Raw genomic sequence first — 17,815 nt, forward strand, 5'->3', positions numbered from 1 at the left:
CCTATGTACAAGAATATAACTACTATAATACTGCCCTCTATATACAAGAATATAACTACTATAATACTGCTCCCATGTACAAGAATATAACTACTATAATACTACCCCTATATTCAAGAATATAACTACTATAATACTGCCCCTATGTACAAGAATATAACTACTATAACACTGCCCTCTATATACAAGAATATAACTACTATAATACTGCTCCCATGTACAAGAATATAACTACTATAATACTGCCCCTATGTACAAGAATATAACTACTATAATACTGTTCCTATGTGCAAGAATATAACTACTATAATACTGCCCCTATGTACAAGAATATAACTACTATAATACTGCCCTCTATATACAAGAATATAACTACTATAATACTGCTCCCATGTACAAGAATATAACTACTATAATACTACCCCTATATTCAAGAATATAACTACTATAATACTGCCCCTATGTACAAGAATATAACTACTATAATACTGCCCCTATGTACAAGAATATAACTACTATAATACTGCCCCTATGTACAAGAATATAACTACTATAATACTGCCCCTATGTACAAGAATATAACTACTATAATACTGTTCCTATGTGCAAGAATATAACTACTATAATACTGCTCCTATGTACAAGAATATAACTACTATAATACTGCCCCTATGTACAAGAATATAACTACTATAATACTGCCCTCTATATACAAGAATATAACTACTATAATACTGCTCCCATGTACAAGAATATAACTACTATAATACTACCCCTATATTCAAGAATATAACTACTATAATACTGCCCCTATGTACAAGAATATAACTACTATAATACTGCCCCTATGTACAAGAATATAACTACTATAATACTGCCCCTATGTACAAGAATATAACTACTATAATACTGCTCCCTATGTACAAGAATATAACTACTATAATACTGCCCCTATGTACAACAATATAACTACTATAATACTGCCCCTATGTACAAGAATATAACTACTATAATACTGCTCCCTATGTACAAGAATATAACTACTATAATACTGCTCCCTATATACAAGATTATAACTACTATAATACCGCTCCTATGTACAAGAATATAACTACTATAATACTGCCCCTATGTACAACAATATAACTACTATAATACTGCTCCTATGTACAGGAATATAACTACTATAATACTGCCCCTTATGTACAAGAATATAACTACTATAATACTGCCCCTATGTAGAAGAAAATAACTACTATAATACTGCCCCTATATACAGGAATTTAACTACTATAATACTGCCCCCTATGTACAAGAATATAACTACTATAATACTGCCCCTATGTAGAAGAAAATAACTACTATAATACTGCTCCTATATACAAGAATATAACTACTATAATACTGCCCCTATATACAAGAATATAACTACTATAATACTGCCCCTATGTACAAGAATATAACTACTATAATACTGCCCCCTATGTACAGGAATATAACTACTATAATACTGCCCCTATGTACAAGAATATAACTACTATAATACTGCCCCCTATGTGCAAGAATATAACTACTATAATACTGCCCCTATGTACAGGAATATAACTACTATAAGGCTGTGTGCACACGTTGCGTTTTTTTACCGCGGAAACGCTGCGTTTTGAACCGCAGCGTTTCAGTGGCAAATTGCATGCGTTCAGCTTTCCCAGCAAAGTGTATGGGAAAGCTGAAAAATCAGTGCACACGCTGCGTTTCTTTCCGCAGCGTTTTGGATGCCAAAAATCGGTGCGGAAAGAAAAGCAGCATGTCACTTCTTTTGTGCGTTGTGGCTGCGTTCTCTCCCCCATTGAAATCAATGATGTGGGGTCAGAACGCAGCTACACCGCATGGACCTGCTTTTTTGTTGCGGTCCGCGGGCTTTGTCGGCATACAGAACGCAGGCATTTACCTGGAAGTGAGGTCAAGAGGTTTCCTGTTGACCTCACTTCCTGGCAAAGCCCCCGGTGTCGCCAAAGTGCCCGCCCCGACCCCCGACCCCCCTCCCGAAAATCCAACATGGCCGCGCGCACAGTAGCGCACTGGCCGCCCTGCTGCTATGATTTCTGTCGTATGTGCCTTGAGACATGCGACAGAAAAATGCACCCAGGCCCTGCCCGTTCACCCCAATTCCCCCCGGTGTCATACATACCTGTCCGGTCGCAGCGCTGATCCCCCGCGGCTCCCTCCTCCTTCACAGCAGACGCCGGCCGGTCACATGTGCAGAGCAGCTGACAGCCAGCACTGTGTTCAGAGAGCTGTGCTGGCTGCTCGCACTCTGCAGCTGTGACCCGGGGAGAGTGGGTGCAGATTTTTGGCACCCACTCTCCTCAAATGGAGGGTCTGCCCTCCTAGAAAATGGGGGATACGTTCCCTGAACGTGCCCCCATATTCTAGAAGGTCCAGAGCCGACGTGGGACATCCAAATGGATTTCTGCGGACCCATTTTTTTTATTAAATTGGAGAACAAGGGAATGATTTGGGGAGTGTTTTTTCTAATAAAAAATTTTTTGTTGTCTTTTTTTGCTTTTGTTTACTGTCAATTAGTTATGTCGGGTGTCTGATAGACGCCGTGACATCACTAATTGCTGGGCTTGATGCCAGGTGACATTACACATCTGGTATCAACCCCATTTATTACCCCGTTAGCCAACGCACCAGGGCGCGGGATGAGTTGGGGCGAAGCGCCAGGATTGGCGCATCTAATGGATGCGCCACTTCTGGGGCGGCTGTGGCCTGCTATTTTTAGGCTGGGAAGAGTCCAATAACCATGGCTCTTCCCACCCTGAGAATACCAGACCTCAGCTGTCAGCTTCACCTTGGCTGGTGATCTAATTTGGGGGGACCCCATGTTATTTTTTTTTTATTATTTTTATTTATAAATAAAAAAAAAAACCTGGGGAGCCCTCCAAATTGATCACCAGCCAAGATGAAGCTGCCAGCTGTGGTTTGCAGGCTACAGCTGTCTGCTTTACCCTGACTGGCTATCAAAAATAGGGGGGACCCCACGCCATTTTTTTTTCTTGTTTTTGTGATAAAAACTAGGCTAGGCACCCTTTAGTGCCACATGAAAGGTACTAAAGGTGCCAGCTTAGAATATGCAGGGGGGTTGGGACGTTGTATATATATTTGACCTCCATTGACGCTTTTTAGGCTGGATGCCCACAATCGGGGTTTGCAGCGTTTTGGGCGCAGACTGTTTTCCCTGCGTCCATAACGCTGCGTTGTGCAGTAGAAGCACAGTGGAAGGATTTTTAGAAATCCTGTGCCCACTGTGCTTCTTTTCTCCGCAGCATACACTGACCTGTGGTGCAGCTTCCCGAGCCTCAGCATGTAAATATATGCTGCGGAGACAAGAGTGTTCTCTGCAGGTAGAATAGAGCTCCACAGCAGCCTGAACCCAAATCGTGGGCATGGGCAGCTGCGTTCTCCTGTGGGAAACACTCACATCTCTGCAGGAAGGCTGGCACTGTGTACTAGACGCCGTGTCATGGCCACATAGCCCAACAGTGAGAATATTGTTGCTACAGCTACATTTTGGGGGAAGTAGATGTGGATTCAAAATGATTAATATACTCCTGAATAAAATCCTTGAGGGGTGCAGATTCCAAAATGGGGTCACTTGTGGGGGTTTTCTGACGTATAGGTACCCAAGTCTTAAAAAACGCACCTAAAAAAACGCATGAAAAACGCATGAAAAACGCATGCGTTTTCGATGCGTTGTTTCTCAAAAAACATTGTTTACTATTCTCCCCTCTGCCAGAGGGTGCGTTTTTTTCCGCGCGGAAAAAAAAGCAACGTGTGCACATACCCTAATACTGCCCCTATGTACAAGAATATATCTACTATAATACTGCTCCTATGTACAAGACTATAACTACTATAATACTGCCCCTATGTACAAGAATATAACTACTATAATACTGCCCCTATGTACAAGAATATAACTACTATAATACTGCCCCTATGTACAAAAATATAACTACTATAATACTGTTCCTATGTGCAAGAATATAACTACTATAATACTGCTCCTATGTACAAGAATATAACTACTATAATACTGCCCCTATGTACAAGAATATAACTGCTATAATACTGCCCCTATGTACAAGAATATAACTACTATAATACTGTTCCTATGTGCAAGAATATAACTACTATAATACTGCCCCTATGTACAAGAATATAACTACTATAATACTGCCCCTATGTACAAGAATATAACTACTATAATACTGTTCCTATGTGCAAGAATATAACTACTATAATACTGCCCCTATATACAAGAATATAACTACTATAATACTGCCCCTATGTACAAGAATATAACTACTATAATACTCCCCCTATGTACAAGAATATAACTACTATAATACTGCCCCTATGTACAAGAATATAACTACTATAATACTGCCCCTATGTACAAGAATATAACTACTATAATACTGCCCTCTATATACAAGAATATAACTACTATAATACTGCTCCCATGTACAAGAATATAACTACTATAATGCTACCCCTATATTCAAGAATATAACTACTATAATACTGCCCCCTATGTACAAGAATATAACTACTATAATACTGCCCTCTATATACAAGAATATAACTACTATAATACTGCCCCCTATGTACAAGAATATAACTACTATAATACTGGCGCTATGTACAGGAATATAACTACTATAATACTGCCCCTATATACAAGAATATAACTACTATAATACTGCTCCTATGTACAAGAATATAACTACTATAATACTGCTCCTATGTACAAGAATATAACTACTATAATACTGCCCCTATGTACAAGAATATAACTACTATAATACTGCTCCTATGTACAAGAATATAACTACTATAATACTGCCCCTATGTACAAGAATATAACTACTATAATACTGTTCATATGTACAAGAATATAACTACTATAATACTGCTCCTATATACAAGAATATAACTACTATAATACTGCTCCTATGTACAAGAATATAACTACTATAATACTGCCCCTATATACAAGAATATAACTACTATAATACTGCTCCTATGTACAAAAATATAACTACTATAATACTGCCCCTATGTACAAGAATATAACTACTATAATACTGCATCCTATGTACAAGAATATAACTACTATAATACTGCCCTCTATATACAAGAATATAACTACTATAATACTGCCCCCTATGTACAAGAATATAACTACTATAATACTGGCGCTATGTACAGGAATATAACTACTATAATACTGCCCCTATATACAAGAATATAACTACTATAATACTGCTCCTATGTACAAGAATATAACTACTATAATACTGCTCCTATGTACAAGAATATAACTACTATAATACTGCCCCTATGTACAAAAATATAACTACTATAATACTGCATCCTATGTACAAGAATATAACTACTATAATACTGCTCCTATGTACAAAAATATAACTACTATAATACTGCCCCTATGTACAAGAATATAACTACTATAATACTGCCCCTATGTACAAGAATATAACTACTATAATACTGCCCCTATGTACAAGAATATAACTACTATAATACTGCCCTATGTACAAGAATATAACTACTATAATACTGTCCCTATATACAAGAATATAACTACTATAATACTGCTCCTATGTACAAGAATATATCTGCTATAATACTGCCCCTATATACAAGAATATAACTACTATAATACTGCCCCTATGTACAAGAATATAACTACTATAATACTGCCCTATGTACAAGAATATAACTACTATAATACTGCCCTATATACAAGAATATAACTGCTATAATACTGGCCCCTATGTACAAGAATATAACTACTATAATACTGGCCCCTATGTACAAGAATATAACTACTATAATACTGCCCTATATACAAGAATATAACTACTATAATACTGCTCCCATGTACAAGAATATAACTACTATAATACTGCTCCTATGTACAAGAATATAACTACTATAATACTGCCCCTATGTACAAGAATAGCTACTATAATACTGCCCCTATGTACAAGAATATAACTACTATAATACTGCCCTATATACAAGAATATAACTACTATAATACTGCTCCTATGTACAAGAATATAACTACTATAATCTGCTCCCTATGTACAAGAGTATAACTACTATAATACTGCCCCCTGTGTACAGGAATATAACTACTATAATACTGCTCCTATATACAAGAATATAACTGATATAATACTGCCCCCTATATACAAGAATATAACTACTATAATACTGCCCCCTATGTACAGGAATATAACTACTATAATACTGCCCCCTATGTACAGGAATATAACTACTATAATACTGCCTCTATGTACAGGAATATAGCTACTATAATACTGCCCCCTATGTACAGGAATATAACTGCTATAATTCTGCCCCTGTGGATATGAGGTGATGGGCTGGCCTTGGTCCTCCATGCTTGCTTCTCCTGAGAGCCGTGGTGGATAATGATGGGATCTGCATCTTAGGACATGGCCAAACCCCCGGAGCGTGGATATCCCGAGTCGTGGTGGAGGAGTGTGGTGAGATGTGTGATACCAGCTGCTAGCAGGAAATGAATTGCCCTGCCTGGAAGTCTTCCTGCATGGCCTGTTCTCGCGGGTCGGCCTCATTACTGGATACCACCCATGTTCGCGGCTCCTCCGCCGGCCCGGAGCAGATGCTTACATGGAGTCAATCCTTTTTGGCCGGTGTTCTTCTTTTCTTTCCGGGCGGATGGGCCAGCGAGTCCCGAGTTGCTCCGTTTCTCGCAGAGATCTCCTTTCTATTGTTACCACATGTGGTTCCAGTTATTAGGAGATATTTTTCTTGCTGCAGAATGTTTTACAGAGCGGTCAATGGAATATGAAAAATGAGCGAGATCATTAATCCGGGACATGAGAGGAAGCGCCTCATCCGGGAACTGTCACAATGGAGGCTGCAGAGTCGGCTCCCACCATCTGTGTAGTCACGATATCGCCCAAAGTGCTGGGCCGAAGAAGATGCCCCAAAGATTGATGCCACCCTTACCCAGTGATGAACCCAACCGGAAAGTCCTGGAATCCCTGCTGTCGTCATCCGGTACTTTACTGTTAGGACATTGATGCCTTCAGCCTCCTCTTGAGGACCAGGATGTTCCCCATGATATTTATGAACCTACAGAACTTAGGTGGCCAAGAAAAGGTTGAATAAACAGCCGGGTCTGTAAACTCCCCGAGCGGCACCGTCTACTTACATCATGTGGACGTTCTCTGTATCTTAGTAGGTGGGGATCATGTTGGCTCCTAAAGCTTGATTGAGTTTTTGTAGCTCTAAAAATCCCTCCACCTCATGCAGTGTCAGCCTTGTGGTTGCGGGAGAGCAGAGCTCGGTGGGGACACGATCTTCTCCAAATGTTTCTAGTAGATAACCACACCCGATCACTCACACACAGGTCCGGACCAGACACACGTCTACAGTCACACGCACGCTTATACTTAGAGCTCATGTCACAAATGCTGCTGAACCTTCTCCCACGTGGACCATAATGCTGAGACCAATTGGTCTCCAGGTTCCCCGGACGAGTGCCCCTCCTGAAACGTACAGAACTGGGGATGCAGTCCATAGACCCAATAAAAAGGAGATCCACCAGAGGATTCAAGGCGGCGATTAATGATGGTAAATTTGGCATGAGGAAGGAACGAGGACCACTCCTTCTGATTATCTGACCAAAACATGCTGCTCCAAATTCTGATTCACGCATTCTGTTTGCCCATTAGACCGTGGATGGAACGCCATCGCGTGAGATAGTCTATCCCTAACCGGGAGCAGAAAACCCTTCAAAGCTTGGCAACAACCTGAGCTCCTCTATCAGAGACAATAATAGACGGGACTCCATGGAGTCTGACAGTCTCACGTATAAACACCGGGGCTAAAGTATTGGTATTAGGTAAGGAAGTAAAATGTGCCATCCTAGGAAACCAAACCACCACCAGAATGACCGTATTACCGGCAGAGGAAGGAAGATCCGTAATAAAGTCCATGGAATTGTCCACCCAAGGTTGGCTAGGAACACTCAAAGAGAGTGCACAGGTGGCACACGCAGACACCACATCCCTCCGGACTCTGGGCCACCAAATGCAACACAATATGAAATCCAGAGAACCTTCACCCCAGGCTGACCAGCCAGGACAAAATCATGATGTTCTCCCAGAAACTGAAGGCAAAGATTCAGGGGAACAAACGACTTGTTCACCGGAATCTAAGACGGCGCCTCACCTTGAGCCTCAGCAGTCTTGGAGTGGTGGATCTGGGCTGCTGGAATGGGAGTTGTCATCTGTGTGCAGCCTGGGTGATTGGGAATACTGATTCCCTTCTTATTATACCCAGGTCATGTCAGGGAAGGCAGCACATATGTGTAATGGCGCTTCTGAGCTGGACTTCGTGCCTTGAGATGGCATCTACCAGATTCGCAAATCTAATGGTAACCCATACATCGAGCTGCCATACCCCGAGCTGGTGCATCCCTACTGTACCCCAAGCTGATGCATCCCTACCATACTCTGAGCTTAAGCATCCCCAATGTACCCCGAGTTGATGCATCCCCACCGTACCCCGAGTTGATGCATCCCCACCGTGCACTGAGCTGAAGCATCCCCACTATACCCCGAGCTGATGCATCCCCACCGTACCCCGAGTTGATGCATCCCCACCGTGCACTGAGCTGAAGCATCCCCACTATACCCCGAGCTGATGCATCCCCACCGTACCCCGAGTTGATGCATCCCCCACTGTACCCTGAGCTGATGCATCCCCACCGTACCCTGAGCTGATGCATCCCCACTATACCCCGAGCTGATGCATCCCCCACCGTACCCTGAGCTGATGCATCCCCACCGTACCCTGAGCTGATGCATCCCCACCGTACCCTGAGCTGATGCATCCCCACCATACCCTGAGCTGATGCATCCCCACTGTACCCCGAGCTGATGCATCCCCACTGTCCCGTGAGCTACAGTATCCTGAACTGCCATACCCTAATCTTTCATGAAACGAGCCACCGTGCCCCGAGCCGCGTTACCCTGAGGTGCCAGACTCTATCCCCTTCCTCAGATTTGTAGGTATCTCTGTTTCTGGAAGAGCTCTGTGCTGTGTGTCGTTGGGGTCACCGCGATATCGGGGGTGCTGGAGTCCGGCTCCCCTCGTCTCTGCACAGCAGCTGCATTGATAGATCTATACAGGGTCCTAATTTCTCCGCAGCCCCCTCCCCCGAGGCGCATGTGAAGGGTTAAGACCGTGAGACAACAGAGGCATCATCTCTTCCGACAAGTCCCAATCAATTCCCATTAGTGCAGAGTGGAGGAGGCTCCGGGGTCTCTCGGGGGTCCCTCGTTACATATGTTTAGTGTAAGGCAGGTGATCCATCATCAGGCTGGGGGTCCGTAGTGGGATCGGGTGACACAGCGAGGAGGAGGAGGAGGAGGAGGAGGAGGAGGAGGAGGAGGAGGTGGTGCAGGTCAGAGGTTGTGTCTACCCCACCCTGGATTCATAGCGGCATTACTCACCAATTACTGAGGAGGAAAAGGGAAAAGTACCACAGATGTGAGCGGAGGAGGCGAAGAAATCAGAGATCAGTGCCAGATATGTCTGTGGGGTGCATGGGGTTAATGATAGAGCCACGCCATAGGTGCGGCATCCTGGGGCTTAATGGTAGAGCCCCGCCATAGGTGCAGCATCCTGAGGGTTAATGGTAGAGCCCCGCCATAGGTGCAGCATCTGGGGGTTAATGGTAGAGCCCCACAATAGGCGCAGCATCCGGGGGTTAATGGTAGAGCCCCGGCATAGGTGCAGCATCCACGGGTTAATGGTAGAGCCCCACCATAGGTGCAGCATCCACGGGTTAATGGTAGAGCCCCACCATAGGTGCAGCATTCATGAGTTAATGGTAAAGCCTCGCCATAGGTGCAGCATCCGGGGGTTAATGGTAGAGCCCCACCATAGGCGCAGCATCCTCGGGTTAATGGTAGAGCCCCACCATAGGCGCAGCATCCATGGGTTAATTGTAGAGCCTCGCCATAGGTGCAGCATCCGGGGGTTAATGGTAGAGCCCCACCATAGGCGCAGCATCCACGGGTTAATGGTAGAGCCCCGCCATAGGCGCAGCATCCACGGGTTAATGGTAGAGCCTCGCCATAGGTGCAGCATCCACGGGTTAATGGTAGAGCCTTGCCATAGGTGCAGCATCCACGGGTTAATGGTAGAGCCTTGCCATAGGTGCAGCATCCGGGGGTTATTGTTAGAGCCCCACCATAGCGCAGCATCCACGGGTTAACGGCAGAGCCCCGCCATAGGTGCAGCATCCGGGGGTTAATGGTAGAGCCCCACCATAGCGAAGCATCCACGGGTTAATAGTAGAGCCCCGCCATAGGTGATCCCTGAGATCAGAGGCGGAGGGGATCGGCGCCGAGTGCACTGCTTGGAAGTGAAACAACGTATCAGGACTAACGAAAGTAGAAAACTCGGGAGAAATCTGAGAACAGCAGAAATAAGCAGAGCATTTCAGTGCTACATTGCTTCGACATGTGAGCACCATGTGGCGGTATGATGTATGCAGTATGGTGTGTGATTTGGGGTATATTACTGTCGTTTATACATATAGCGGGGTTGGGTCATCTTGTCGGATGGTCACTGGTTGGGGAGGCGGTCTTACCGGTGTTGATCATGTACCAGGCTGTGGGCCCGTTCGGACCCCCCATGTGTGACCCCTCTTTTCTCCTTTCTTTACAGCTCTGAATGAACCCACAATAGATTACGGCTTCCAGAGGTTACAGAAGGTGGTTCCCCGGCATCCAGGAGACCCCGAGAGATTACCCAAGGTACGGACCAATGTCCCCCTCATATGTAGGTGATGGCTATGACCGTCCCGGAGCCAAGATCAGATCCAGCACAAAGGCCGTGGAGAGTACAGTGGTGCCATACGTGGCACCATATAATGACACAGGCAGTGTCTTCCCACTGAAGACCCCTCATTGCCAGGGCAGACCTTGTGGTAGGGGGTGATGTGTGCAATAAGTCAAAGCAATCCAGCAGCTGCCGGGCACCGATATCTGGGCCCTGTATGACCATGAGTCTGCCGCTATGTGTACACCATATCCATCAGTACGACGCACCGCACAGGGCACTAATGCATATTACCCACAAGCACTCAGTCCATGGACCGGTCCGTCTCACTTGTTTCATCAGTCTGTGCATTGTGATGACATCTAGCACCTTCCTATATGGTAGTATATATGTATATGTAGTTTCATGGCTTGTACAGTGATCATCGGCTGTTCCCGCTCTCACTGCTGATCGCCACCCATTCCCACTCTCACTGCTGATCGCCACCCATTCCCACTCTCACTGCTGATCCCCACCCATTCCCACTCTCACTGCTGATCGCCACCCATTCCCACTCTCACTGCTGATCGCCACCCATTCCCACTCTCACTGCTGATCGCCACCCATTCCCACTCTCACTGCTGATCGCCACCCATTCCCACTCTCACTGCTGATCGCCACCCATTCCCACTCTCACTGCTGATCGCCACCCATTCCCACTCTCACTGCTAATCGCCACCCATTCCCACTCTCACTGCTGATCGCCACCCATTCCCACTCTCACTGCTGATCCCCACCCATTCCCACTCTCACTGCTGATCCCCACCCATTCCCACTCTCACTGCTGATTCCCACCCATTCCCACTCTCACTGCTGATCGCCACCCATTCCCACTCTCACTGCTGATCCCCACCCATTCCCACTCTCACTGCTGATCCCCACCCATTCCCACTCTCACTGCTGATCGCCACCCATTCCCACTCTCACTGCTGATCGCCACCCATTCCCACTCTCACTGCTGATCGCCACCCATTCCCACTCTCACTGCTGATCGCCACCCATTCCCACTCTCACTGCTGATCATCACCCATTCCCACTCTCACTGCTGATCGCCACCCATTCCCTCTCACTGCTGATCGCCACCCATTCCCACTCTCACTGCTGATCCCCACCCATTCCCACTCTCACTGCTGATCGCCACCCATTCCCACTCTCACTGCTGATCCCCACCCATTCCCACTCTCACTGCTGATCGCCACCCATTCCCTCTCACTGCTGATCGCCACCCATTCCCACTCTCACTGCTGATCGCCACCCATTCCCACTCTCACTGCTGATCGCCACCCATTCCCACTCTCACTGCTGATCGCCACCCATTCCCACTCTCACTGCTGATCCCCACCCATTCCCACTCTCACTGCTGATCGCCACCCATTCCCACTCTCACTGCTGATCGCCACCCATTCCCACTCTCACTGCTGATCGCCACCCATTCCCACTCTCACTGCTGATCGCCACCCATTCCCTCTCACTGCTGATCGCCACCCATTCCCACTCTCACTGCTGATCCCCACCCATTCCCACTCTCACTGCTGATCGCCACCCATTCCCACTCTCACTGCTGATCCCCACCCATTCCCACTCTCCCTGCTGATCCCCACCCATTCCCTCTCACTGCTGATCGCCACCCATTCCCACTCTCACTGCTGATCGCCACCCATTCCCTCTCACTGCTGATCGCCACCCATTCCCACTCTCACTGCTGATCTCCACCCATTCCCACTCTCACTGCTGATCACCACCCATTCCCACTCTCACTGCTGATCGCCACCCATTCCCACTCTCACTGCTGATCGCCACCCATTCCCACTCTCACTGCTGATCGCCACCCATTCCCACTCTCACTGCTAATCGCCACCCATTCCCACTCTCACTGCTGATCGCCACCCATTCCCACTCTCACTGCTGATCGCCACCCATTCCCACTCTCACTGCTGATCATCACCCATTCCCACTCTCACTGCTGATCATCACCCATTCCCACTCTCACTGCTGATCGCCACCCATTCCCACTCTCACTGCTGATCGCCACCCATTCCCACTCTCACTGCTGATTGCCACCCATTCCCACTCTCACTGCTGATCGCCACCCATTCCCACTCTCACTGCTGATCACCACCCATTCCCACTCTCACTGCTGATCACCACCCATTCCCACTCTCACTGCTGATCACCACCCATTCCCACTCTCACTGCTGATCGCCACCCATTCCCACTCTCACTGCTGATCGCTACCCATTCCCACTCTCACTGCTGATCGCCACCCATTCCCACTCTCACTGCTGATCGCCACCCATTCCCACTCTCACTGCTGATCGCCACCCATTCCCACTCTCACTGCTGATCGCCACCCATTCCCACTCTCACTGCTGATCGCCACCCATTCCCACTCTCACTGCTGATCCCCACCCATTCCCACTCTCACTGCTGATCCCCACCCATTCCCACTCTCACTGCTGATCACCACCCATTCCCACTCTCACTGCTGATCGCTACCCATTCCCACTCTCACTGCTGATCGCCAGCCATTCCCACTCTCACTGCTGATCGCCACCCATTCCCACTATCACTGCTGATCGCCACCCATTCCCACTCTCACTGCTGATCGCCACCCATTCCCACTCTCACTGCTGATCGCCACCCATTCCCACTCTCACTGCTGATCACCACCCATTCCCACTCTCACTGCTGATCGCCACCCATTCCCACTCTCACTGTTGCTCATTGGCTGATCCCGCTGTTGATGATCGGCTGCTCCTGCTCTTGCTGTTGGTCATCGGCCGCTCTGTCTCACAGATGAACATCGGCCGTTTCCTCTCTCGCTGTTGATAATCGGCCGTTCCTGCTCTTGCTGTTGATCATCGTCCACTTCTGCTCTGCCTGTTGATCATCGTCCACTTCTGCTCTGCCTGTTGATCATCGGCCACTCTCGCTCTCGCAGTTTTTCATCAGTTGTTCTCGCTCTCGCTGTTGATCATCTGTCATTCCCGCTCTTGCTGTTGCTCATCGGCCGCTCCTGCTCTTGCTGTTGCTCATAGGCCGCTCCTGCTCTTGCTGTTGATCATCGTCGTTCCCGCTCTTGCTGTTGATCATTGGCCACTCCCAGCCTTGATGTTGATCATCAGTCTTTTCCACTATCGCTGTTGATCATCGGTCGTTCCTGCAGTTGCTTTTGATAATCGTCCATTCCCGCTCTTGCTGTTGCTCCTCAGTCGTTCCCGCTGTTGTCCATTAGCCATTCCCACTGTCGCTGTTGATCATCGGCAATTCCCAATCTCACTGTTCATCGGCCATTCCTACTCTCACTGTTGATCATTGGCTGTTCCCGCTGTCGCTGTTGATCTTCAACCATTCCCGCTCTCGCTGTTGATCATCGGCCGCTCCCGCTCTGGCAGTTTATCATCGGTTGTTCTCGATCTCACTGTTTATGATCTGCCATTCCCACTCTCACTGTTGATCATCAGCTGCTCCCAGTCTCACTGTTGATCTTTGGCCATTCCCGCTCTTTCTGTTGATCGTCCGTTCCCCTTGCTCGCTGTTGATCATCGGCAGTTCCCGCTCTCACTTTGATCATCTGACATTCCCACTGTCGCTCTTGATCATCGGACACTCCTGCTCTCGCTCTTGATCATCAGCCGTTCCCATTTGCGCTGTTGTCCATCGGCCGCTCCTGCTCTTGTTGTTGATCATCTGCCATTCCCGCTCTCGATCATTGGCCGTTCCCATTCACGCTGTTGTCCACCAGCCATTCCTGCTCTCACTGTTGATCATTGGCCGTTCCCGATCTTGCTGTTGATCATCGGCCGTTCCCGCTCTCGCTGTTGAGTGGCCGTTCCCCCTCACTGTTGATCATCAGCCATTCCTGCTCTCGCAGCTGATCATCGGCGTTTCCCACTCTCGCAGCTAATCATCAGCCATTCCCGCTCTCGCTGTTGACCGGCCATTCCCGCTCTCGCTGATGATCATCGACATTCCTGCTCTCTCTGTTGACTGGCCATTCCCGCTCTTGCTGTTGATCATCGGCCATTCCCCCTCACTGTTGATCATCAGCCATTCCCACTCTCGCTGCTGACCGGCCGTTCCCGCTCTCGCTGTTGATCATCGACGTTCCTGCTCTCGCTGTTGATCATCGGCCGCTCCTGCTCTGGCAGTTTATTATTGGTTGTTCCCGGTCTGGCTGTTTATCATTGACCATTCCTGCTGTCACTGTTGATCATCGGCTAATCCCAATCTCGCTGTTGATCTTCGGCCATTCCCGCTCTCGATCATTGGCCGTTCCCATTCTCACTATTGATCATCGGCCGTTCGCGCTCTCACTGTTGCTCATTAGCCATTCCTACTCTCGCTGTTGATGATCACTGTTCCTGCTCTCGCTGTTGACCAGCCATTCCCGTTCTCGCTGTTGACCAGCCATTCCCGCTCTCGCTGTTGACCAGCCATTCCCGCTCTCGCTGTTGATTATCGACTGTTCTCCCTTTCATGGTTGAGCTTTCGCCATTTTTGCGGTAATGTCTTCCTCTGGCTCTGACCGCCGTTCGTCCATTCTCCACTACATTCCTCCGTTCTTTGCACACATCACCCTCCCACATCGTTCCTGCTCACCATCCTGTAAATGATCAGTGATGTCTCCAGCTTGGTGGAGCTTACCGCGGGACATGAGGTCTTCTAATCAGGAATGACAACTTAAAGCAGTTCCCAAATTGGAGCCATTCATCAAATGGTGACAAGTCCAAGTGGGAAAAAACATTTGTTTTTGTGTCTCCCTGCATTGGTCTCGGAGGGGTGGGCTGGGGGCTCTGGTGGTAGCTCAGTCTGACCCTGCTGCACCACATTCAGGAAGACTCCAACCCCCCAAGTCATTAGGACCGTGTGCAGGTGCCACAATAGGGTGCTGCACTGTACCTTCCATAGGGGCCCTTAAAATGCTAAAAGGGGAACCAAAAGGAGAACGTTGCAGAAGCCTCTTGCCAGCAACAACATGTTAGTGCCATGTAGATACACCGGCTCCGGGCCTGGACCTGCCTTTTTGGCTTTCCGTGCAGGACGGCGGGGGTTAAAGGTGTGAGATTTCTGCCTGGTGATGAGAATGGAGAGTTGCAGGGAATGAAGCAGAGACAGGTCCCTAACAATGATAAATGCCGCGAGCGAGCGTGGTGATGGCGACAAGACCCCCGTCCTCCAGCGTGTAACCCTCCGGGTGCTGGACAAGACCATTATATTGTGCTATTTACTAAGGATACGGAGGCAGGAGGCGGTGGGGACCGCGGTTATCCCTCCAGAGCGGCAGTGCTGCACCAGAGACCCCACAACCCGCCATGTGCGCTCCACATATAAGCCTGACCGATAATGGCTGTCACTATAATGACTAGTGACTGCCGGGCCCCGGATGTGACCTGTAAGGCTGTGCACGGTCCCACGGGGTCCATGCTCCGTGTATCTCTGCTATCCACCATCCATCATCTCTTGTTGCCGCTGTCACCGTCACATCCTCACATCCGGCAATGGACAATCCTGGTACACTCTGGCCATGATCAGGTCCCGGATGTGTCCGGCTCAAAGGGAGACAACAATGTACATGTAATTACAGGCCACTAGGTCTAATATTAGATTGCTGGTTCAGTACGGATCACTTCTCAGTATTCTCATTATCATCGCAGGCAAGATGACACCGACCGATAACACAGGATCCACCATTCACAATAAGTGATGTCACAACTCACCTCCTCCTGTACAATGACTGATAACACCTCTATATACAGTAAATAACACAGGATCCATCATTCACAATAGGTGATGTCACAGCTCACCTCCTCCCTCTCATGTACAATGACTAATTACTCAGGATCCAACATTCACAATAGATGATGTCACAGCTCACCTCCTCCTATACATTGACTGATAACCCAGGATCCACCATTCACAATAGATATCACAGCTCACCTCCTCCCTGTCCTGTACAATGACTGATATCCTATGATCCATCATTCACAATAGGTGATGTCACAGCTCACCTCCCCCTCATGTACAATGACTGATAACACCCAAACAGGAAATAACGCAGCATCCACTATTCACAATATATGTCACAGCTCACCTCCTGTACAATGATTGATGACTAGTGACGAGTGAACTGTTCACTGCTCGGTACTCGTTTACTGAATATAATGGAAGTCAATGGGGAACTAAAGTATTTTTCTTGAAGATTATCAGTAAAATTGCTCCAGTTCCCCATTGACTTCCATTACAGTGGCATGCAAACGTTTTGGGCACCTCTGGTCAATATTACTGTTTTTGTGAACAGCTAAGCAAGTTGAAGCTGAAATGATCTCTAAAAGGCATAAAGTTAAAGATGACACATTTTTGTATCTTTAACATATTTAAAATAACCAAAAAAGAAAATGGAGTTGATGCAAAAGTTTTGGCACTCTGCATGGATAGTACCTAGTAGCACTGCCTTGGGCAAGTATTGCAGCTTGTAAATGCTTTTTGTAGCAGCCAAGAGTCTTTCAATTCTTGTTTGAGGGATTTTCCTCCATTCTTCCTTGGAGACATCTTCCAGTTCTGTGCGATTCCTGGCTCGTCTTGCATGCTCTGCTCTTCCTTGGAGACATCTTCCAGTTCTGTGCGATTCCTGGCTCGTCTTGCATGCTCTGCTCTTCCTTGGAGACATCTTCCAGTTCTGTGCGATTCCTGGCTCATCTTCCATGCACTGCTCTTCCTTGGAGACATCTTCCAGTTCTGTGAGTTTCCTGGCTCGTCTTGCATGCTCTGCTCTTCCTTGGAGACATCTTCCAGTTCTGTGCGATTCCTGGCTCATCTTCCATGCACTGCTCTTCCT

The 17,815-nt window shown here is 47.4% G+C and overlaps 1 protein-coding gene across 1 annotated transcript in view; it reads left to right on the forward strand.

The window, feature by feature from the left end:
- Positions 1-17,815, forward strand: part of LOC142303855 (transcription factor COE3-like) — a 122,977-nt gene that overhangs the window by 90,226 nt on the left and 14,936 nt on the right. The window contains exon 11 of the mRNA XM_075345658.1: positions 10,825-10,913. Within this exon, the coding sequence (XP_075201773.1) occupies positions 10,825-10,913 (89 nt within the window). The remainder of the gene's footprint in view (positions 1-10,824; positions 10,914-17,815) is intronic.

The sequence above is a fragment of the Anomaloglossus baeobatrachus genome, chromosome 1 (assembly GCF_048569485.1).
Source record: "Anomaloglossus baeobatrachus isolate aAnoBae1 chromosome 1, aAnoBae1.hap1, whole genome shotgun sequence".
Classification (NCBI taxonomy): domain Eukaryota; kingdom Metazoa; phylum Chordata; class Amphibia; order Anura; family Aromobatidae; genus Anomaloglossus; species Anomaloglossus baeobatrachus.